Source organism: Toxotes jaculatrix, chromosome 19 (assembly GCF_017976425.1).
Source record: "Toxotes jaculatrix isolate fToxJac2 chromosome 19, fToxJac2.pri, whole genome shotgun sequence".
NCBI classification, from domain to species: Eukaryota; Metazoa; Chordata; class Actinopteri; family Toxotidae; genus Toxotes; species Toxotes jaculatrix.
The window spans coordinates 4,129,134-4,153,943 of NC_054412.1; the positions used below are offsets into that span (position 1 = coordinate 4,129,134).

General features: G+C 42.7%; 1 protein-coding gene across 1 annotated transcript in view; it reads right to left on the reverse strand.

The window, feature by feature from the left end:
- Positions 1–24,810, reverse strand: part of map3k5 (mitogen-activated protein kinase kinase kinase 5) — a 54,799-nt gene that overhangs the window by 1,335 nt on the left and 28,654 nt on the right. The window contains exons 7-28 of the mRNA XM_041063879.1: positions 21,932–22,102; positions 19,700–19,812; positions 18,358–18,517; positions 17,091–17,244; positions 16,808–16,915; positions 16,123–16,175; positions 14,862–14,957; positions 12,288–12,369; positions 10,942–11,075; positions 9,641–9,768; positions 9,375–9,511; positions 7,651–7,756; positions 6,430–6,587; positions 4,502–4,679; positions 4,038–4,055; positions 3,310–3,487; positions 2,871–3,039; positions 2,558–2,743; positions 1,540–1,645; positions 953–1,196; positions 714–826; positions 140–255 (exon numbers count right to left, since the gene is read on the reverse strand). Coding sequence (XP_040919813.1) covers positions 140–255; positions 714–826; positions 953–1,196; positions 1,540–1,645; positions 2,558–2,743; positions 2,871–3,039; positions 3,310–3,487; positions 4,038–4,055; positions 4,502–4,679; positions 6,430–6,587; positions 7,651–7,756; positions 9,375–9,511; positions 9,641–9,768; positions 10,942–11,075; positions 12,288–12,369; positions 14,862–14,957; positions 16,123–16,175; positions 16,808–16,915; positions 17,091–17,244; positions 18,358–18,517; positions 19,700–19,812; positions 21,932–22,102 — 2,908 coding nt within the window. The remainder of the gene's footprint in view (positions 1–139; positions 256–713; positions 827–952; positions 1,197–1,539; positions 1,646–2,557; positions 2,744–2,870; positions 3,040–3,309; positions 3,488–4,037; positions 4,056–4,501; positions 4,680–6,429; positions 6,588–7,650; positions 7,757–9,374; positions 9,512–9,640; positions 9,769–10,941; positions 11,076–12,287; positions 12,370–14,861; positions 14,958–16,122; positions 16,176–16,807; positions 16,916–17,090; positions 17,245–18,357; positions 18,518–19,699; positions 19,813–21,931; positions 22,103–24,810) is intronic.

Consider the following 24,810-nt stretch of genomic DNA (forward strand, 5'->3'; position numbering starts at 1 on the left):
GAGGAAAAATGTGAGACTGTGTCTTTGAAATGACTGAGAAGTTCTGGGTAAAGTTCTGACTGAGGACACAGTGCTGTCACTATGTGATGTTAGCCGTTAAGACACAGTCCAGCTCCAGACGGTGAAAGCAGGGACTCACCTTTTCGATGGAGTCCTGGTCAGCTCCGCAAAGCCTCAGCCAGCTGGTCAGGTCTGAGTCTTCACGTCTCTCTGCAGACTGACTCGTCTGTCCCTCTGGGGACGATGTGGGGACATCTGAGAGAGGATAGCGAACAATATAAGCAAGTCAGGATGCATCTGATAGTGTTTGCATCCTGGAATCAGATCAGATCAGCACAGCAGAATTCATACAACACAAAGAGTCACACAATTTGCACCTTCAGCAGGTGATAATGTGCATGTGCATTGTTCATGTCACAACTTGTATAAATTATTTAGTGAGCTGGAGGGAAAAAAGCGTCTGATGCAGCCTCAGTGAATGCTGGATATTTCTCTCTGTTCTCAATTACTGGAAACAGCATGTTGGATGAAGTATAACATGCAGTTTAGTTTATTTATTACAGACCAGCTGCGAATGGAAGGTGGAATCTTCTCAACGAGCCACAGCTGGTTGTAAAATGCTGTTTTAAATGTTAAAGCAGAGCAGTAACAGCTGTGGTAGTGGTGCTTGTGTTACCTGGAGTCAGTGTAAAAAATCAAATGAAAGTGCAGACCTGCGGGCTCAGAACGCAGCCTCAGTAGTCTGATCTCCTGCTCTCTCTCCTCCAGCACTTGTTGCAGGATGGCCTGATACTCTCTCTCTTTCTCCAGCAGCTGCTCCAGCAGCCTGGAGTCAAACGAGTCAGAAGACACATGACATGAGTCTTTATTTCAGAGATTATTATCAGAAATTAGTATTTAATAACATGTCTAATGGTTTATGTATCTAATCACAGTAGATGTTAATGTCCACCTGCTGGTCTCCAGCTTCATCCTGCCCAGCTCCATGCTCACAGAGCGCTGTGCATTGTGGGACTCGTGTGAGACGGTGGAGCTGAGCGTGCTGACTCCCGACGTGGCCACGGTGTCGTCGTGAGCGGCGACGGGAGGCGCTCGGCTCTGGTGGGTGGAGTTTCTCTCCGGCTCAGCGTCGTCGTCAACGTCCTCCTGATCAGCCGGGTCACTTTCTGAGGCCAGACTGAAGTGAGGCCTCAGCTCTGAACACACACGGAAGACATTGTTTTAACGATTTAATGAATCATCATCAATAAGATGAGTATAATGCACTTTGTTTGTCTTATGGAAGCTATCATTGATTCTGATGCTGCATTAAGATCAGATTCCAGACGAGTATGTATAATTATATTTGAATGCTTGCATTGGAACTTTAAAAGGTTAAAGCTGATTAACTGATCAGCAGAATATTCAGACCAATACAGATAATTCATTAACTGCTTTGGTTATTTTTCATACATATATCTGGCTCTAGCTTCTCAAATGTGAGGATTTGCTGCATTTTCTGATCTGAGGACTGATCTGAGAAGAAGCTGACGATGATACCTGGCACCAGGATTGTGATGGCGGTCTGCACAGCTTTGCGGATGATGTTGTCCAGAGCGAACATCCAGTGAGGCTTGATGTTGTGGTTTCGCAGAACTTTGTTTACCTGGAAATGTGAAAAGTTTCATGGTCAGAAAGAAAGTGATAGTATGCATTTTAATACCGAATACTTAGGTTCATATATTTATATTCCATATCTTTTTAAGAATGCCTATTTTACAGTTTTGGTTATTATTGTTCTGAACATGGCTTATACTCCATTATTTCCTGTATTCTAAAATATATTTTACTGTTCTTTCTTCATGCTACAGTGACCAACAGGAGGCATCAGAGCTTCATCTTCTTGCAGGATTATGCAATACCTCTTACTAATACACACAACAACCACTTGCTCTGCTGTGATTTCATCTGCATGACTGTATTTCTGAGGGGGAAGAACAGACCAGTCTTTTAACACAATCTGCAATTACTCCTGACAGATCCTCCTTTTATTGCCTCACTTAAAGGTTACAAGTATTTCACAGTGATCTGTCTGATCTCTGTGCAGGAGGAGCAGCAACATGGCAGCGCTGCTGCTGGCTAGCAGCTCCTGTAAAATGACAACAATTATACCAAAGTGTTCAGAGCCCGTGGTTTATGCAGAGGCTAGGAGAACCTCTGCCTACAAACAGGGGATGGATAATAGACAGGAAATCACACATTACAGGTGCAGGAGAGGAGAAAATGAGCAGCCTGTGAGGAGAATAATAAAGCCTCAAAGTGACAGTTTGGCTTTTGTCACTGCTGCAGTTTTGAATGTGATCCTCTGATGAGCTGAGGGATTATTTGAAGCAGAGGTGTAGAGTTTTTTGGGCTTGAATTTGTTATACTTTGATAATATATTGATCAATAATTTACGAACCCACTGGGATGAGATGAAATGTAGCAGAGATTTGAAGAAATTAGGTCCCTGACCCTCCGTGACCAATCGCTTATCTGGTTCTGTAATGTGAGGCGGTGTTTTGCGTGTGGTACTTACAGCATCCTGGAAGCCAAACAGCACGACTTGCAGCTGACTGATGGCGGTGCTTTCAAAGTCCAGCTCCAGCTTGAGCTGAGACAGCGTGCTGGCGATAATCTTCCTGTCTGCCATGCGAACAAAGTCAGCCAGACTGACCACGAGGGCGGAGATGTGCTGAGGCTTCAGCTTCAATTCCTCAGAGCCCTGGAGGTGAGAGGGTCAGAGGACGAGGAGGATTAGAAGGCGTGACAGGGGAGGCTGAGGTACACATATAGGCATATATCCATTTCTTGATTTATGTGTCTGACTGACGGTTCCTTCCTTAACCAACCTGTGTGAGCGCCTCCATCAGGTTGGCCACCACCTTGTCCCGGTCCTCTGTGAGGATGTGGTGCAGGGTGGCTCGCCTCTCGCTGTCCTTCCGAAGCATAAAGAAGCCTGAATCCTTCTCATCGGGAGATGGAGGAGCACTGTGGTCCTCGAAGTTCTCCACAGGAATGCTTAATAAAGAAGGAGACACAACTTTTGTGTATTGTACGGAACATTTTCTAAATAAAATATTCCAGAAAGGAAAAAGAATTTATGCCAAACAATGTTATATTATTTTTTTTTCAGAATTTCTCCAAACTTTTTTTCTTGTTAATCACTTGTTCATTCAACTTCTTCAGGACAATTTAAATAAAATGCACTGGAGTCAATCAGCATATTATTTATCAATTGGAATTGTTTCAGATTTTTAATAAAAGGCAGCTCTGTCCTACTTGTTGTACCTGAGGAAGAGGGACCTGGGCCCCTTGACATCCCTCTCGCTGTAGCACTTGATGCTGGGCTTGAAGATGAAGGGGTTGGTGTTGAGGTCGTTGTCAGGGGAGACGGAGCCGTACTCACTGCTGCTGCTGGTGTCCTCCACCACCACCGGCACCGGCAGGGATATACTGCGGAGGTACTCTGAAGGACACAGTGAAGGCAAAATAAAATAAAACCGAAACTGTGCTTCAGGCATCGTTTATACTAAATACTAAATCTGATGTATTGCTTTCTAGCTTAAGCTAGAGGGAGACTGTAGAGCTCATACTTTCAAGATGATGAAATTAGCTAACATGCTGACGAAAAACCGGCCCCCTTTTCAGAAAAGGCAAAAACCCCAAACATAAACCTGATTCTGATGTCTCAAATCGATGATTCTTTATCATCATGTTCAGAGTGAACAGCTCTATCTGTTGCATCTGGCAGGAAACTACACAGTGTATAAATTATGAAACAGGGACGTTCAAGAATTTGGAAAGAAGTCATGTTGTGCAATGTCTCCTTTGAATTCTTGGAAAGGGCAGAGCCGTGTGAGGCAGGTAGCCACTGGCAGGAGAAAAATGAAGACGGTAGCCAAGATACTCTCGAGCAAAGCAGGGAGATGTTTCCCAGAACTTACATCTAGTTTATTAAGTCGCCCCTCTGGCGGTGAAAATGTGTGAAAGACTGTTTAAAGAGTAAAGTAACTCACCTGACCCTGGTGACAGAGCTGTGAGGGGAGAAACATAAAACATGTGTCAGCAGTTTTTCGGGGATAAAACAGAGCATGATTTCCACGTAAGACCAGCAGAATAACATTTCCAAGTACACGGTGAGGCACAAGGCTTTAAGTTTTTTTTTTTGTAATCTTTTGTGCTGGTGCCAGGCCACATGATAGTATCACTGCTGCAGAGGGAGGAAACCCAGCAAGAACTGGGACTACTCTGAAATCCAGACAATGGAGATTAAGGGTGTGTTGAGGTTCCATGAACACTTTGTCCATAAGGAGCAGGCTGCACTTATTAGCAGACACTGTTTGGGGACATCTGAGGACTCTCACAACACAGAGAAAATACACTGACTTTTTCATATTTTACTTCATTGACGTTACCTAGACAAACAGAACCTATAAATATTTAAAACATGGCTGCTAAACTAAGCAGAAGTAAACTCCACCTGTGAAGCTGCCCTTGCTCTTCTTCTTGCGGCTGGTGACTGTGAGGAACTCGTCGGTGAGCAGGTCGAGGGCGGTGGCACGACGGTCCGGGTCAGGCTCGAAACAGCGCAGGATGAAGGCTTTGGCCTCCGGCGACATGGACTCTGGGATCTCGGGATGGATCTTGAACATGCCCACCTGCAGACAGAGGACACGCATTCAGTTCTGACTGGAGCAGAAGATATGTAAAAGTTTAAAATAACAGCCTGAAAGCACACGGCTTCTAAGAACTCTCTGAGAGGTCCTGCTCTCACGGTAAATTATTTAAACTGCAAGGAGACAACTTAAGTGTAAAGTGAGCATTTATCCAGTGAGCTATGAGACTGTGCTTCGGGCCTTAGCTTGAGGCACCAGCTGAGCGCGATAACGCTCAAAGTTCAAGTGTGAGACTCTCATGACAATAAGAACGCTAGAAATTCCTGTCGTTGCTGATAAGGAATGTTGACTTAAGATTAGCAGGGAGATGCCCCTCCCCTGAGACATTCCACAAGGATGAGTGAAGAGTACAACGAGACTGTTTCAGTATTTGGGAAAAGTCCACACGCCACACAAAGTGCAGACACAACATGAGACTAGCTATAACCCTTTTTAAAGTTGAAGACGATCTGATTGTACTTGTTCCAGGAAGGAATATTTGTGAAGAGACCTCAGTTCCCGCTTTTATGTTTTGTTTACTAAAAGGTATATTCAGCACAGTAACACGCCCCTGCTTGTTTGAATTCACAGCCCTTTAATTAAATTATATTGTATGGAAAATTCCATGGTTCAGAGTGCTGTAATCACTTTCAGACAACATATGTACTGTCCTTAATGGCCGACACATGTCTAAGAGTAACATTCGGTGCGTAGCTCTTTACATTTCCATCCAAAGCAAATACACAGTGTAAATTCAGTGTGTTCAGAGTAATGGAAACAGAAACTGGAAAAAATAAAACATGAGGGCGGCTTTGAGGGTTCTTCTGAATGAGCTACAGGTTTGTTTGTGTTCAAACAAATGTTCGTGCACAGAGTTTCTACTGGGCTCGACCACGTTACATAACGCAGGTGGCTGCACAATGCAGGTGCACGGCAGCTGATTTGCTGGTTTTGTTTCCTTAAAAAGGGGAACTGATGAGTGCAGGCACTAGACTTGCTTATTATTTTACTTGATCGTGTCTTTCTACTAAGGTTAGCTGAGTGAAAGTAGCTTTTTAGAAACAGAGTGAGAATAAGGCAGTAGAATAACTGAAGACAATTATCTGTTATTTTCTAATGGATGGTTATGTAAAGGATGACACTGTCATAAGGGATCTGCAGAGAAATAAAAAACATCTACCTTTTAAGATGGGTGGATTTTTTAGCTCATCAGTGCTCTATGAAAAGACGGTCGATGGGTTTGGCTCTTGCATAACTGATTGCCAGTGATCAACATCTGACTGGTAACGGCTGATAAAGTTTGTTCGGTGACTTTAAAAGTACAATGGCCCTTAGAAATCGAAGAGGTGAGGAATTTAGACTGTCATCAACCTTGTGCCAGAACATGTCAGTGCTTAATTCACTGTAAGTGCACTTGATTTTCATTAGTCGTTTGCAAAACAAGACAAACAAGATGAGCGCTGACTGACAGCTGTGATAACAACAGGAAGATGGTAAGCTTTTAGAAAAAAACAAGTAAACATAAACTTAATCAGATACTAAAAAATATCATGTATATCAGGGGAGCAATTATCAGCATCCCCAGTTCTGCTGAAATGGCAGAGCCACAGCTGTTCATTGGCTCAGGTGGCCAACACTTTCTGGACGATGTCACCACTGAAACAGCTGTGCACCATCCCTCTACAACCGGTTTGCTAAAAATGACAGTTTTCCCTGTGGGATGATGGGATACGTAACCACCGGCGTCTCTCACCTTGAACATGGCTGCCTGTGGTTCTCCCAGTTCGTAGAACGGTGGTTTCCCGGTTGCCATTTCTATGATGGTGCAGCCAAGAGACCAGATGTCCGCTGGTTTACCGTATCCCCGAGGACCCTTGTCTATGATTTCCGGAGCCATGTACTGTAGTGTGCCTGACAAAGAGCACAAAAAACATAATACATACTTTTTTACTATCATGTGCATTTTTGTGTCCATTTTAGTGGCTGACTGTCTCTGCAACAGCTCCACATATAAAACTAAGGATGAAATAAGAATTGCAGATGAGCTCTTTGATTTGTGAGTGGACACTAAAAGTGTGTCTACAAAAACCCATTAAAAATAGGTTTTAGCTACTTGAACAAAATGTCCAAAGCCACAGTTTCACAGTCTGTTTTACGTAAAAGTGACATCAACAGTTTGTGAAAGAAACTGATGTAAACGCCAAAAATAGCTTGCATTAGGCCTAATTATACGTTACCTCTGTCCTGAGGTGAGGACACGGTTCTTTCAAATGACCAATCGGGTTACAAAAGCTTTAACGGGGCTTATGGCCTTGTGTGAGCGACAGCAAAGAGCCTCTCTGTGCTGTCAGATAATCACAGCTCAGTCCAAAGTAACATTTTCAGCTCCCATTCAAAGGACTCTTTTGTTCTAATAATAGCCGGCTGCCTGCGTATTTGCTGCTTTTAGCAGCTTGTGTGCTGAGCTAAAAACAGACAGGGATGCATTTATAGCAGGCCTGGGCTCTAAAAAGGAGTAGCCCAGTTTCTTGACAGAGCTTCACCACTCAGGGTGAGTCCCTGTCTGCTCCAATCAGCTGCCAGAGGGTCTGATCCAAGAGGTCAAACTGAGCTGCAATTGGCCGCCGTGGTGGTGGCATCACAGGGGCACAAACCTGCCCAGTCTCACCGCAGACTCATGCCAAACTCAACGTCTCTGAACAGCAGCCGTCAGCTATTCTCAGTGATATCACTGACCGGCCAAGGCTCTGAGACCGGATTAGTGCTCTGACATGGTGACAGCCACAGGTAAAGAATTATCTGTGTGGGATTTTCTCACGGCTCAACATTATTTATGGCCACTACTGAGCAAAGTTCAGCCCCTTGCTCTTTCATGAAATTGACTCAACTCAAAATGTCAACTCGGGCATTTGTTTTTTTCTGCGAGGGGGAAAAGGGAGTAATTTAGTCTGTCAGTCCGTGGGTCTGAGCGTACCTGTGAACGTCTCAGTGCAGGGGTTGATCCCAGCCAACCTCTTCGATGTGCCAAAATCTGATATCTTCAGGACGCCGCTGTAGGTGTTGATGAGCACATTATCACCCTGCAGATTGAAAAGACAATGTGTGAGAACAGAAACACTCATTCTGCAGCTAAAATTTCAAGACTGTGATGGTAATGAGGTAATGTGAGGTGCATGCAAATCGTTGAAAGCGACAGGCAGCAGGTCACAGCATCATGTGTGGGAGGAGGAGGAGGAGGAGGAGGATGGCCTCCCAGCCAAAACAAGGCGATTAACATTTATGTGCTGTGAATGATGCTTATATGGCCGCGTTGTTAAGTCTGGTGGACGCTTGGGGAAGAAGCCGCTGACCCTAATGACTGTCTGTGATGGAAGCGTTATCAGTGTCAGTTTGTCATAACTGAGATAAAACAGGGAGGGGATTTTACCGAAGGAAAAAGGGGAAGTCAGGGTTACTGATGTAGCCAAAGAGCAATGAAGAAAACACTGAAATGCTGTGAGCAGCTGGGACGCTCTTGGAATGCATTCACACAAAATCAAATTTACTGTGCACAGAGAACCACAGGGAAGGCGTTTTCAGAGAGAAAACAAACAGTGAACAGGAATCATCAGGGCAAAACATCTTGTTGTTTCAAAAGTGAACAAAACGTCCCAGACATGTGATTACTTTCTGTCAGTCTGTGTTCTTTTGTGATGCTTATTAATATCTTTGGGTGGGCGGGTGTATTTTTTTCCTACACAAATAAATCTGCCCTGCTGTGCATTTTCTTATATCTTCATTTATTCCTCTTATATCTTCATTTATTCCTCTGTGCATGTTTTGTGCTGTGCACGCATTTTAAATTAGAGGACGGGTTCACACTTTGTCAAGTCCGTCTTAATACAACAGTCATACATTGCCCTCTTTGTTTAATTATTCCCGAACCACAGCTCAGCACAGAAAAACTGTCCAGAGAAACATCAAAAGGAAATTCTGTACTAAAAATACTTTAACTTTGGAAAGCACCTACAAGAAAAACCTGTTCCGCCTTACACAGGGGTATGTGAGTTTTAAGATGGACTTGAAAATATGTGAAAAAGATCCTTCAAAGCAGATATTGTTTACTTGTTGTCAAAGGAGCTATAAATAAAATTCGTTTGCAGTGCTGACAGTGTCTATCATTCTTTTTTCTGGTTTTTGTTTTCAGCTGTCACTGTGTTTTTGCAGTGAACCTCCCAGAGATCACCTGTCAGTCTTGCAGCATGGCTACTGGCCAGCACTGACATCTTTTCCCCAGGATTTTGTGTTGATGAAGCTCAATTGTCTGCAGGTGGTGAACTGCTCCACCACTGCAGCTCTCACTGTTTGTGCTTACTATATAACAAAATGTAAACTGCCTGTGCAGCAGACTTTGTTTTTTTTTATTTCCCTGACACAAGAGTGGCTGTGACAGTCAGTGAAAACATTTTTATGAAGTTGGTTCACCACTCTATTATGGCAATCAGTGGTAACTGAAAGAAGCCCCTGAATGCAGCCTGGTTCAATATCCTCGCAGAATAAACCAATCATAATAAATTCTCAGATGGTTTAAGTCCTCTTCTTCCTCAATTCTCTACACAATGTCTTTGAAAATGAGCCTGTGAGAAGGCAATGGTGCCGCAAAGATAATGAAAACCTCCAAAAGATTAATAATTGTACAGTAACTTCTTGTGTGGTTACCTTGATGTCTCTGTGAGCTATCTGGTTGTCGTGCAGGTATTTGAGCCCCTCCAGGATCTGTCGCGTGTAGAAGCCAATGGTGGGCTCGTTGTTTTTCAGAGGGCCCCACTTGGACCTCAGCAGTGCGGACAGACTCCCTGTGCACAACCGGACAAAGTACAACAATGTGTTAGTCTGCAGTTCAGAGTGTCAGCGGTGGGGAGCGGTTTGCTTCCTCTTTATAAGAGGATCTTAGTCTTGATGAGCAGCGACGGTCGGTGTCTCACCTCCGGGAACCTGCTCCATGAAGATCTTGATGAAGCCGTTCTCGCTGATGGAGCCGAGGTACTGGACGATGTTCTTGTGCTTTAAGTGCTTGTGAAGAGCGATCTCCTCATGGAGCGGCTGAGAGTACCTGCATTAAAGAAATGAGACATCGAACATGAGACGAACAGGAGACAACAGAATTAGATGGTGTATGTAGATGAAGCTTTGAAAGCTCCAGTGTTGGAGTTCATTCTGATGCTGTACTGAACTGACAAGACAGAACTGACAACTAAAAAACAGGCCACACTTCCTGTTTTTCTCTCTTTATCTTCTCCACTCTTCCAGATTTTCTGAACTATAGTAACAGGACCAGAAATTGACTAATGGTCTCAGTGTTTCTCACGGGGTTTATGTTTATGCCACTGTGTCCGTTCCTCAGAATGAATGGCATCTTGGAAACAAGAGAAATATATGAGTACTGACAACATGTCAAAAGCCAAAACCAAAAGACCAAACTAGACAAACACTGAGGCTGAGTCCTGATATCTGATCAGAACAGCAGGTGCCTCTGTGTAGTGAAAGTTTGCCTGCCAGCAGTTTTTTATTCCCACACTCAGCTCTCTGCATGAATCACACCCTCTCTCTCTCTCTCTCCTTCTCTCTGTCTTGAGATTTAAGTCCGCTTCTGAATTATTTACCCAAATTCTCCACATTCTTCGCAGCCGAGTGCCCTGCTGGCTAGCCAGAGTGATTAGCGGAACTAAGTGTGGCAGTGGAATCATCTATGCTGTGAGGGAGCCTTGCAATCTGAGATGAGTAGGTGGAACTACGAGGAGACAGCGGGGGGAATAAAAGGCGCAGGGTGGGAGTTTGCCTTCGCAGCTCCCCACTAACCAGTCACTCGTGTGGATACCAGCCCAGTGAAAGCCAGAAACCACCAGGGACGCTGCTGATTAGTCGGAGGAAAACAGCGCTTCTCTTAATGATGCTCAACACTTGCTCAGAACAAGACGAGGCATTACCAGCTCGGATGCCTGTTTACGCTCTGGCTGTAATTTAATCTGCGAACAGGATAATAAACAGAAGATGTAAAAATATGTGTCCTCAGGGTGTCCTCACATGGAAACAGTCAACCCCCTTCTGAACACGAATGTGCTCAGCAGATTCCACTGCAGCGAAAGTCAGAGGGTCACCAAAAATATTACGATTCATCCTCTGGGGACCATGAATATTTACAGATAACTTAAAAGGACCAGTTTAATGATGAATATCTACACCAAGCAGATGTTGAGGTACCTTTCTGTGTTATTTTTTTTCTCACCTGCTGTCCCTCTCTGGTATCTCTTTGATGGCCAGTCGGACCTGGTTGCTGAGGTCTCGGCCCGCGTACACCACTCCAAATGTGCCTTTGCCCAGAACCACCCTCTCTCCGTGCTCATCGTACTCATAGTCGTACTGCAGAAACAGGGACAACCAATATGAAACAGTCATTTATAACAGTTAAAGTGATGTACAGTAGGGATGGTGATGTAGATTTACTATATTCAGATCTGAAAATCTGGACATAGTAAATCTACTGTAATCAGTGTTTTTTAGTGTATTATTTATTTGCAAAGATTGTTGTTCTCTTCCAAAATCCAGTTACTTCATTTCCCTCCTGTTTTCTAGCACATCTGAGAAATCCCCCCAAAAATATGCACATCTTTTTTAATCCACACAAACTAATCTGATTAGCTTAACAAATGGTCTTTTCTTTGTAATCAGATTACTTTAAACCTGGCACAATTAATGTTCTTTTCATTCCGAAACACGCTGACGAAGCCCTCGGTTTCAGGACAGCTTGTGTAATGCAGAGACAGCTGAGGCTGTAGACAAACCGACAGCGGATTCAAGGTATTGACTCTTCTGCTGCACCGCACACAGATATAAAACTACCTCTGAGAGAAACCTGTTAGACATTTGATACGTGCCATGCTGAGTCGAAGAGGGCGCGGCAGTGTTTTGGGTAATTAGCTTTTCTTTTCCCCAGGCTCTGCTGGGAAGACAGGTGAATGCAGCAGCAGGTGTCTGTTCTGTACTGTCTAAGCACACAAAGCACAGCAGCAAAATTCAGGTCTTATCCCAGCAGGTTACAGTTCATTTCCCTGCGTCTGCAGCTGCGTTTCCATTCAGTCATTATAATGCAAATTGTGATGCACTGGATTAGAAAAGCAAAATGGAAAACCTGAGTTCATACATGATTAACACAGATATTTATATTCCAAAAAAAAAAAAAACAGGGAGATACATTGTTGAGTCTGCATTTTTGCCTTTTGATGGAAGCATGAAAAATAGCCAACTATGTGCCACTAAAGAAGAACTTGTCTGATGCTAATGCTAACTGTTGAAAGGTTTTCTTCTGTCAGCATTTTTGATGGAAATCTTACTTCCTGTGACATTTTAAATGCATGAAAAAAAAATCAACCACAGAAACACAACAGGATGTAACAAAACAATGAAGGGGAACAAATGGGTAAACTCTTGTTGGTATGCATGCATTAGAAAAAAACTTACTTCATGTAAACAGAGTCTGATATGAGCTTTATATGAGTCTTTGACAGGTCTTTAAGTTAGTGCAACTGTGGAAACATTAAGTAAACATTAGTAAAGTAAATCCAGTCCTCTCACCTCCAAGGCTTCGGCGTCACAGTCTCCTTCCTCTGGACCTCTCCAGGTCTCCTCTGTTATGCTGTTGACCAGATCACAGAATCTGCCAAATGAAAGCCTGGTTAGTCTCACATTCACTTCATGTAGTGCAGATCACTCACAGCGTATCCACACAGATTCATCAGGGTGCTTAAAAATATACAGTAGAGTCTGTAAGTGTTTTGATATTGACATTTTCTGTTTCTCTTCTTGGCTCTGAGCATTTAAAGTGCTGAATTTCCGATTCAAGCATGTGTGTCAGGCAGTAAAATTCCTACTGTGCTCCAATATCGATGTGAACGCCCTCAAAATAAAGCAGAATACGTCCAATTAAACCTCAGAGTCATTGTGTCTTAAAAGCCAAAATACTGGAGAAGATCCAAAACAACAAAAACACCTAAAGACTGCAGCATATTTACATTAGGCCATTCAGTTGATTCACTCCTACTCAGGAAGTGAGATTAAATTTGAGACTGCCAACTGTGTTTTAGAAATGTGGCTGTATTCTGCTTTCTGTTCAAACCATCCATTCATTTCATCTGACATCTGTGACATCTGTGACATCTGTGGCTTTATTATCACCCAACAAGAATTTATGACTGGCAAAAATCAATCTACAATAAATCAACACCAGTGACATGTAACACACAGAATTCGCACACGATGTCTGAGATCCACACAGTACATATTGTGATTAAATGTTTTTTTTAGCTGGTGGTCTTATCCAGAAGGGTTTACAGTGTGTTTACAAGCACACCTCCCACACATATGCATACACATAACGACCTTTACCACCCTCACTGCACACAAGCTGTGAATTAGTTGCCTCGTCATGCTGTCACACACAGCATGCCTGCAGGTGTTCACCCAAGGGGGGAGATGAAGGTTTCAGAAGTGAGGATCACTTCCGCGTTCAAAAAGCTGGGGCTAATTTATTCTAATAAAATTAGGGCGTAGTTACGTTGAGTGAAAGCCCCATAGACAGGCACGGGCAGTTAGCTCTTTGCTAAAGCATCGGCCGGGCTAGGCGGCTACATCCAGAGGCTGCCGGCTACCTCCAGCGCTTGACAGGGGCTGCAGTGTCCATGTTTGTTTGCCAATGTTCGGATATGGCTTGTTGTAGTGTGGACTGTACTAACCGACCGTCAAAGGAGTCTGTGTTGCAGTTTTTTCGGTAAGTAAATTTCTCTCTCTTTTACTTGGATGTTCGCACAAATTAGCACGTATTAGCATATTTCGCCGCTTTGCAGCTCCATCTTGCAGCTCCATCTAAAACCTCAGTCATGTTTAAAACACAGCAGCAACATTATGATCTCTTGTTGTATGCTCTGTGTCGCGGTCGCACGGGGTCGAGCTAGTCGAGTCGGACTCGGGGACTGTCCTGTGGTGGACGTAGCTGCGTGTAGCTGCCTGTACCTGCCGCTTAGCTTGTTAGCCTAGCTGATTCGCTGATTAGCCTCAGGCTAGCTCGGTTACTCCGAGCGAAGTGGCCGGGTTCTCGGTCGGCTGACCCGTAGAGTAACCGCGTCTCCGCCATATATGGAAAGTACACTCCCACTAAAATCCAAGATGGCGCAGCTCAAATGCCCCCGAAAGCAATGGGTGACGTCACGGGTGCTACGTCCATGTTGTATACAGTCTATGGTGTTCACGTGTGCTTGTGCATGCACACAAACACAATCAGGCTCGATCTCTTCCTCCCTCCCTCCCTCCCTCACCCCTCCCACCCCACTGTCTCTCCTTTTTCTCTGTATTAAAAGGAAGACAGCATCATAACAACAGCAGGCATGACTCACTGACTCTCACACTCCAGATAATGTAACTGGAAGTGCTCGGGAGCCTCTGATGTGATAGTCACAAGTCTGAACACTCAGTGCTTCTCTGAGCAGCCAGCGAGGAACACGATGGTGTCGAAATGAAACAAGGTGTGTTCGTGGTGACGGGGAGGTGTGAAATTTCCCACCTGAGTACAGAGCTGACAAGAGTGCCTCAGCTGCTGTATGGATGGGTGCAACTAGAGAAGAGCTTAACTCACTGCAGTGGGAAAGAGCTGACATACACCTTTATGATCAAAATTTATCTAATGTTGGATCTAGGACAGCAGAGTTTAAAAGAGAATAGAACCACAAGTCTGGAATAACAATTTTTTTCCCTTGTGGGTCATTTTAGAGACAAAAGCCTCTACCAGAGGACAGATAAATAGTAGGTATAACCTCACAGAGCCTGCTAGCATGGCTGTAGACAGCTTGAATTTTATCTGTGACCAAAAACCACAAAGGACTTTGCTGATAAGTTAATATCTTGTCAAATTGGCAAGAGACTGGTGACAGCTGTGTTCTGATTTTGGGCAAATTTGTGGCTTATAAAACCAAATAATATCAATTTTAGTCACAGGGAATGGGCATTAAATAATTTCTTTATGACATCAAATAAAGATTTATAATGTTAACATGATTACTAGTGTACTAACTGTTTGGGGGGAAAAAAGCACTTAATGAACTTAATGATGTCAAACAGATGCATAAAGACTGAGAACAGACAGACAGACAGACCAACCTTTTACAGTGCATCTCTGTGCAGAAATAGATCTGGAAGTCCTCTGCATTGTGAAGGACATAGAGAAAGGCACTGCGCTCGTCAAACTTGGAGATGCTGAGGAAAAACAGTCCACAGTCAGTCGAACAACAACCCCATGAGAGCAAATATGACTCAGACAATGAATGAAGCCTTTCACTGGACTGGGATGGAATAAAAGACTATTTGTCAGTGCATGTGGACAGCGGCTCCAACAAAACATAAAGCCTGGCAGATGTGGCAAATGCAGGATATACACACAGATGTAAGAACAACACATCTTGCAGATGCTGACTGCATGTGGCGTGAGTATGAGCTGCAGCACCAGTTAAAGAATTTGTTTCTGTGTGATTTCTGCATCTGGAACAAACACAAATTGACCAGTTAAATGATGCTGCATTTCGGCACAAAAGGTGAACAGCTTCGATTCAGCTGCTAAATTGAAACTTTGATCTGCTGGGACGAACGCTTGCCCAATTCTACCAAGGCCAGAGCAGCCGAGCCAGACAATGGAGCGCCTGTACGTGTGGTCGTATTGTTGCTCGCAGAACTGCTATTGTGTCCTGCTGACTGTCTGCAGGCTGAGTGGGCACAGAGAATGAGTCGTTCCCTAGCAACATGTGAGCACAGCCCTCCACTTTTCTCCGATCTGACACTGAATTCCTTTGAGGACTGTGGAAAAGCAGGCGCAGAGCAAGACATCATGAAAACTGTCCATGGCAGACTGTCTGCAGCATTAGTGGAGCACTCTGGAGCTGTGAGAGGTTAAGTGATAGCAATGTACACTACATTTCTGCCTGCCCTGATATGTTATTTATCTGTACGTCACCCTAATGTGACTCTCTAGCAGCAAATCTATATTTGTTTGGCTCATAAATCCTATATTTGTCTTTTGGTATATTGGTATTTACAGTATAAGCAGAGACACAACACCCATAAATAAAACACAGCACATGATTTACATACATTATTAGTGACATTAGAAATTAGACATTAATAATACTATAAACACTCATCTGATTCAGTGGTTGTTAGAGAGATGATTAACTAGATATAAAAGAAAAAGCACTCCAGTTTCACTAACTGTTGTTTATTCTTTCCTGGCTTTTCTCTGGATATTGTCGCCTCTTCAGGCTTCATTCAAATAAAACAACACCGGTCTCCCTCTGGAGACCGGTGTGAGGACACTGTCACATCACTCCGCTGTAATATGAGTGTGTCATTAAAGACAGCAGACACTGACCTGACACCTCGTACTGATGTGGCGCTGAAGTTCCACTCATGAATACCTTTGTGCTGCAGGACAGATCAAAACAAACATCATTACAGCTTCTGGGAGATGTTGAATCAGTGTGTCTCCTGTGTAATACACTCTGCCGAATGATAATAGCAGACTGATAGTAGTACTGGAGCAGTTGCATAATCCAAAATATGTTGATTGACCTTCCAGTAATAAAAAGACATTAGTGGTTTTTATTATAGTGGCTGCAGCGCATGAATAAAATGAAAATATGGAGCCAGAGTAGCTGATGTTGCAGGTTTACTAGGATCAGTTTCTGGTGAGCAACCACTTTATGAGCGGCTGTGTAGGTTTGCATTAATGTGCCACAATATGAGAAAATAATCAATAAGGCAGATGCAAAGAAGTTCACGACAGGAAACAAGAGTCCATTATCACATCACAGTATCAAAACAAAGACAACAAAACAACACTGAAAATCATCGTCAAATGTGATGATGATTTTCACTTAGTTTAACCATTTAGATAACGTAAAGCATCAGCACTGCTGCTGCAGTTGCTTTCAGCATGAGTATGGTAAAAACTAAGACTGTGGTAGTAGTAGTTTTCATCTTAAATACAATTCAAGGTTAAAGTTGATGGACAATAGACTGTAAATTATGTACTTTTAGTGCAGTTGGGTTCCCACCTTGTCATCAGGAGCAACATGCCAGATAGACACCGTGTTGTCATCCACGTCTTTGTTTATGGACAAATATGAAGGCTGGTACACTTTGGTGGGCTCCAATATCAACACCTAAAGAAGGGGAAAATATTTGTTGGCTTTTTCTTACAGTTGTTTAACCAGTTATTGTTTGCTGAGCATGCAGGAGCTTTTTGTTCTTTTTGGTTTCCACATAGTGAAACCTGAGAGCTGCTCAACAAATCTCAGCCATTGTTTGGCCCCCGGTTCCTCGGGTGGTGTCACTTACAGGAAATCGGACAGAGGACACATCTTTCTTGGTTGCCTCCACCAGAAAGTCCATCCAGAAATCCACCAGCTCCTGTTTGGGGGCCGGCTGCTCCACACCAGGCTTCTTGAAGTGCTGATATATCAAAATGGTCTCCACCAGCGAGCGCAGATACCTTAAACCAACCAGAGACACAAGAGTAAAAGTACAATCCAGTGTGCTCTGACAGACTCAGAAACCAAATCTTTATTTTACTGTATGCATCCCATTTCTCATCAGAAAAATCTCATCTGATGAAGCAAACAAAATAACTTAGTGGCAGATAATTTGCATGTGAATTATACTGTTTTAAACGTGTGAACATAGATCAAGAAGATCACCAAAACAAATAATACCATATGATCGTGTTTCCATGCTGAGTAATGTTTGTCTTTGTGACATAAATGGAAACTTAAAGAGTTTTCACAGCACTAACACAAATAAATAACAGCAGGGTCTTTACGCACTGCCAGAAAAGAGCTGCAGACAGTTTACTGTACTCCTCCACATGTCGTAGAACTGACACAGTCTCATAAAATCTTGCGGAATGAATAGAGCCTCTGAAATTATGTCTTGAAGACAATAAAGCTATAAAAGGATTATGTGAAAGCAGCACCTATTAAATAAGCTATTCCCATATGTTTATCATATAAAGATGCTAAATTAAAGAATATTTTGGAGCCTTATTTTGCCAATAATTCCTCATTTGCAGGTTAACAAAAGGCGTTGTCCCTGGCTAAATAACAACAAATTGCACTGAAACAAAAAAGAAAAGTCTTTTCTCATGGCAGTAATCTTTTTGGGATCATTAGAGCTGAAGGTAAATGTGTTAGCCCGTCCACTACCTGTCCTTTGCACCATTTTAATGTCAAACTCCAGCCTGTTTCTAGTTGTGTCTCCGGTTGAAGAGAAGCATTTCTTCTACTTTCCCTCCACAGATCAAATTATTTGCGTTGCGACACGTTAAACTCTTCAAAAAATGTCACGACACCAGGCTGTTACAGCCACCAAATCCATGTGAATAGAGAGGAGCTGTTCAAATGAGCAAAGTGAGTTCCTCGTGATATTTTCTGTTCTCCATGAGAAATACACCAAATGCTTGCACAATGGCCACAGATGGCCACTGTGGTTTCAAGAGAAAGCAGAGCACACTTCAGATCACAATGACACAGGCACAGTTGGTGATGGATGTGGTCTGAAATGTATTTTTCGACATGCTAATCTGGGGACGGCTTATCTGTTTTCTCACCAGATGGGGGCTTTGAGTTTGAAGAGTTTCTCAGAGGCCTGGATGACCCTGGTGTTGTCGCAGGCCAGGATGCTGGCGCCCAGGAAGAAACCCACATCCCAGTAGCTCAGCAGCTTGTCCAGACTGCCTTTTTTACCCAGCAGGCTGCTCAGCTTCACTCCTGGAAAACAAGATGACAGATACCAAGGTATTTTTTATAGAGGAAGATAATTATTTTATTGTGTTTTTCCTTGGACCATCACCAACTGAGATTTTAAGCAGATAAGTTAGTGGTAGAGAGACTGCAACACGAAAGGGCAAAAAAAAAAAATGTCCAAACTCTACTTGAGAATTTCAAAACATGCAGTAAAGAGTTCTGGCTTTATAATTTGCCACTGCATTTAGTAAGAGATGAAAGGTACTTGTCATAATACTCCTGGGTTCTGCTAAGGGAAGCTGCTGCTACATGCCCTATGCAGCCTGCTGCTGAAACCAACCATTTGTGGAGGCAGGTGGGGGTCGCTGGGATAAGTGTAGGAGAAAGCAGGGTCTAGAGGAAAGGAGGGTGGGGCTAATTTAGGGGGCTGCAGGCTGATTCCCAGGACTGCTTGCTCTGTTTCCCACATTCCTGAGCTCCTCTGAGCCTCAGATTTCAGCAGCTTTCAAAACAGGAGAAAATGTTACTAAGTGTTATGTGATTTTCTTTATTAAAGCAGCTATAATTTATATTTTCATAATACAATGGCTCAAACAAGTATGTCTAATATGAAAGGGGACACTTGTAGTGACAAATTCATAGAGAATTACTCAACACGGCTGCTCCCCTCAGATCTGTGGAGCTTGAAAATATCTTAAAGCTTTCTCTTCTGGTTCAGTCTTACATGTTTTCACTTCGTAGCGCTGTATTTGGCTGCAGCAGGCAGGCGGCAAAAGCTGTCAAAACTGACGGCACACAGACACAGTTAGCAGCTAGTCGGCAAACATAATGGAACATTTAGCAGTTAAAGAAACAGTTGCCTGCTGAGCTGAAAGACCCTAAAAAGCCATGTAAAATTCAGGGGAACTGCAGCATGACTGACACCTCTCAAATTATACGCATATATTTTTTCCACTGTAGATATAAGAATATTTATTTGTGCAGTTTTAATCTGATCTCCACGTATGGATGCAAATCGTAAAAATCCAAATTTTCCGAGTTAAATTCTTGCCATGGACGGATGAGGGATCGTGAAGACCTGTTGCAGAGTGAGGACAGAGTAGAGCTTGATTGCTCAGTGGTGAGTCAGCAGGCTCAATCTGATAAAATGGAAAGCAGCATATTTAGGTCAAAGACACACAAATATCCCATCCAGCGTCCACTCACCCACTTTCCGGAGCTCGAAAGATGAGTCGAACTGGTGTCCGGCTGCCAGGAGTAGAACAGCGTAGTTGATGCCAGAGTGGAGTGTTGGCTCTGACTCAAAGCCCCTTTTAAACCTGAGAGGAGAAGAAGAAATGACTCCAATAAACACTTTTCTTCCAAGAAATGCGTCATTCCAAATCCCAAGCACCTCTGAGATAACGGGATGGCTTCACGGGGCTCCCCCAGCTTCATGAGACACGTCAAGTTAGAAAAAACAATTACGGCCATATTGAGTTGGGGGCCACAGAACAGCAAACAGCAACTGTGAGTACCCTCGCAAAACAAGAAATTTCATTTATTTAATGAGCAATCTGTTCTGCTGAGGGAAGGAGTGTGAATGTTATTAGGGGCTTCTGCCAAGTTGTGACATGGAGCTGAAAATAACAGCCAGATGGGAGCTCTATTATCTAAGCAGCATATGCAATCGACAAAGATATGAAATCTTAGAAGCAATTTCTAGAAGCAGGCAATCAGGAGCCTTGAGTTATTATTAAGTCAACATCTGTCAGATACTGTTAGCCTCTCCTCTCTGTGCTCACATCACAACCACACTCACAGGGAGATGACACACTATCCAGGGCCGAGAAAGAGACCCTGAGCTGCCCAAATACAGCCTGAATTCCTAGATTCAAGACCTGGATACAACAATGTGCTGGAAACCCTCCACATGCATCTCGCTCTGTGCTGTCTTATTAGCATCAAGCTAAATTTTTTTCTGTAGCTCAGTCATGCTTTGAACATCCCAAGGGTCTGCACAGGGTTTAGATCTGGACTGAACTTAAAATCATGCCAAAAAGGGTTTTCTACGTAGACGATAAATGTAAAACATCTGAACAACTTGTTGTTCAAAACACTTTTTGTGTTTTTACATGTGTTGTTTCCAGCAACACCCATGACAATCCCTTAAAAAGACTGAAATCTATTTTAGATTCCATCATTAAGTTTATTACTTGTAATGAACACTATATTCATATATAAATATATTCCACTATATTATATACGTCACAGTTATCCCCAATCATTTGTGCTGCTCTTGGTGTAAGTTGAAAGTTTTCTGGCAACAACATTTTTTGGGAGGTTTTTGAAACACAGATGCTGCAACATCTTTACACGTGACATAACATCCTGTGAAAAGTTTCCTAATGAAAAAAAAAGAGACTGAAGTAAAGGAAATGTGTTCAGCAATGATTTTCCTTTATAGTAACTCACATTCACTTTATGTTTTCAGTTTCTTAGCGTCTCCAAACTCCTCGCAATCTACTGACATTACAAAAGAGAGGTCATTATCTGTGTAACAGTACTAGAAAGTAGGTTAACCTAGTTAAAAAAAAAAAAAAAGCCAAACAACCCTTGGGTCACACTCTGTGGTTGAGAGAAGTGATGCAGAACTTTAAATAGAGAAGCTCAGGTGTGTGCTCTGTGGCTGCCCTGAGAATTTTAAGAAGTGGTGCCTCAGCAAGAAAACTCTTCAACCAACGTAAATTTAGTGCCATCCACTAAAGGGATTAAGGCGATTAAAAAGGGGAAAAAGTCAAACTCTTACTAATGTTTATATATTCAGTATCATATAAATGAGGCGTGGATTGGAAGACCCAAAAATATCTCCATGTCACCACTTCCTCTTATCACCAGAAACCTGTACCGCTGAGAACTGGCAGCACGGATGCGTGCCTGCCTGCCGCTGACATGTTGCATCACAAACTCTTACCACTGCTATTGTTTTTTTAGCTCCTCAATCATCTCGGCATTCTTATTGTTGACATTTGTTCTTAGCTGATAGGACTGGATCCTCTTCATGTTGTTCTAATGCTTTTGTACCTTTGCTCTGAAGTGTGACGAGCCGTATGATCTTAGATGTTACTGCTGTGACGAGGTGTCATTTGCAGACTTGTGGCACGCCTGCCTGCATGAATGAGACTCGCAATTCTCCTTACCAACAAAGGGTTTTAGCTTCATGATAACAGCTATTAAGAAATCCTTCATCATTCACGGCACCATTCATGGTAAACTCTTAATACTGTGGTGCCGCGATCCAGTGAGTCACCCGAAGGCCATCCATCATGTATCTTGCCTTTCGAAAGCATTTCTTCTAACAATATTTATATGTGACTCACTGTCTGGAGGAGCCCACTGTTTGCCTGGACAGAAATGTCACACACACACACACACTGACATCCTGCCCAGCTCTCTCACCAGAGTGTGCCATTGTCTCTGCTTTGTGTGTCAGTGAAGTGAGACTCCAGGAACGTGTCCTTATAGATCCGTCCCACCAGGCAGTAGATGTCCGAGGCTACCTGCTCCTCGCCTTCCACCAGGGGCAGCATGATGTCCAGGGCTTTCTGTCGGTCACCTGGTAGGTTCCTCCTACGCTCACACACATACACAGAAACACACACACACAAAGCATGCAAAGTCAGAAAGGAGGTAAATTAAAGTTTTGACATTGTTGAACTGTAGTGAGAAATTCATCTGCAGCAGTGAAGCATAAACTAATCACATCTATCCAGGCATGTGTCAGTGGAAAACTGTCCTGGGTATTTGTAGCTATTAACACTTATGAAGTGTTAATCCATGGCACCCACACCGTCCTAATCTTAAAGGGTCACTGCACTGATTTTATGAGCCAGAGTCAATTTATTAGTCATGGGGATTCTGGGGCTCTGAAGGGAGACGCAAAGACAATATCAGGTTGCATTATGAGAAGCATAGGATTGTGTTCTTGGAGTTTGGCCTAAACTTAGGAGTCAGGATAGTTAGACCTCTGCAACATAAGTGTGCCCGTTCCTTTTTTTTTTTATCTTTAGTCTCTTGTATGTCCCCAAACTTAATGGAAATCCATTGCTAAAAAGTAGAGAACTTCTCTAAAGGCTTTAGAGTGCTTCATCACAAGTGGTTCATTCAGAAAGAACATGAATTACATTTCAGATGGATGGTTTAAATCTTGAAAATTAGCAGCACCAGTAACCTGTATGTGTGTGTGTTTGGTTATGTAGCTAGGGAACTGCTGCACAGCTATTGTTGTGGGACATGATACCTGGAACTGAGGAGGCCATTAGGAGCCTGACTTAAATTACTGAGGTTGCTGGGTTCATTAAAAAAAAAAAAAAAAAAAAAAGGCACCACTTTTGTTTCGCACGATGAGGCTCCACCTGTACTGCAGCGGGTCATTCAGGCACAGAAGGTTCTCTTATAACTAACCTGCAAAGAAATAACTGAGACTCTAAAATAAGTTACCCATTTAAAAAATAACAAGAGAAGGAGAAGGAGTGCTCTCGCATTAGGAAATTAACTGCAGCCTCTTCAGGAGTTAATTAGTCTAATTACAGGAAAATCTGTTCATGAAAGCTTTTATATTTCCTGTTCTGATCACTCAGTATCCAGGGGAGACGAGTTTAAAGCTTCTGCTGCATTAGGAAGAAAAAAAAAAAAGAAGTAATGTACAGCTGGGCTGATCAGGTTTGGTCAATAAATTATAAATCTATCAAAAGTTAATTGACTGTCCATGTAAATTTCAATAAATAAATGGCCTGACCTATACACATAATCAGCTATTATCTGACTCAGTTTATTAGGGTACATTTAACTATGTCTAATATAACAGCCTTGTAATAAATCCTGCTTTAATAAAGGCTGCAACGTTCAATTCTTGTCAAAACTATTTTTAGAGAGGCGTTGATTCAACTTCAGGTTGATTTTCGAAGCTGCGACTAGAACTGGGTGCTGGACTATCAATGAAATCTAATCACGTATTCAACCAACCAAACAGCACACAATGCTGTTATGTCATACTGTTATGAATTAGGACAAACAAGTCAGATGGGAGCAAACAATAGACAAGAAAAATCGTCCATTAATGTTTTACATTAAATTGAGATTAATGTTCAACAGGTTACACCTTTTAGGATCACATGATCAATCCACAAGGAATCACCTGCAACAGACCTTGGACAAACAGCGCTATTTTGCCGTTTAATTTTTTGCACAAATCATGTTTCGCATGTTGAAATTAAATCAAAGAAAGTCGAATATAATCAACAGGAAATCCAGAGCAGAAAAAAAAAAACCACAGCAACTATTTAAATCACAGGCAATCTCTGATTTACAGTGAATTTGGATCACAGCCATGAGATGAAGTCAAAAATGATACAAGAGCCACTTGAGCTGCACGATGTGCCCTCATTTATAGCTATTATATATTAACCATTAATGACCATGTTATATATTAATCAGTAAGAATAACAAGACCATTAATTAAGCCGATTCTCACATTTGTACATACTTGTCTTTACATAACATATGGAGGACTAATATCAACAAAGGTCACTAAAAGCTTCAGGAAAATCAGTTTCCTCATCATTATGCTAATCTATGCAGCAAAGTGCTCCGAACTCCTTTCAGCACATCTACTCCATTGGGGAAATTTCTGTTCTGAGATATGAAATTTCAATCAGGCTGTGTTCTGGAGTTACAGAATGTGTCAAAACACAGACTTCAGGGAGAAATGAGTGGTGTTATCCTGCAAAGTAGCGTCTCACACAGGCACAATGTGTGATAGTCACAGAAAAAAAAAAAAAATCCTGATAAACATAACGTGGCTCTTCTCCAGAGCGCGAAGGTTAAATAAAACATATGAGCTGACAGCTATTACCATGGAGACCGTCCAGAGGGAAGAGCGCTCGGGGAGACATGACCTGCTCTCTCCTCCTGCATCTCTCTATTTCACTCTTTCTTCCCTCCAGAGGGCTGATGGGTATTTGGATGGAGGAGATTCTTCCATCGCTCAATGAGACGCCAAGCAGCTTTCAGCATTCACATGCCTGACGTTGCCCAGCTGCAGACAAGAGGCTGAAGCCAATTAGTCAACGCTCACTTCAAACTGGCAGACTCATTTAGAACCAGAGCACCTTCTTCAGATCAATCATTAAGTATTTATTAAGGCCGAAAATTGAAATTGATAATCGTGGGGTTATTAAGAGTCAGAAAAGAGTCAAGGTAATGATTTACACAGCTCCACTTCAGTTTAAGGATTTTAAGAATCAGGGCTCAGTCATTTTTATGGTAAATCACTTAGG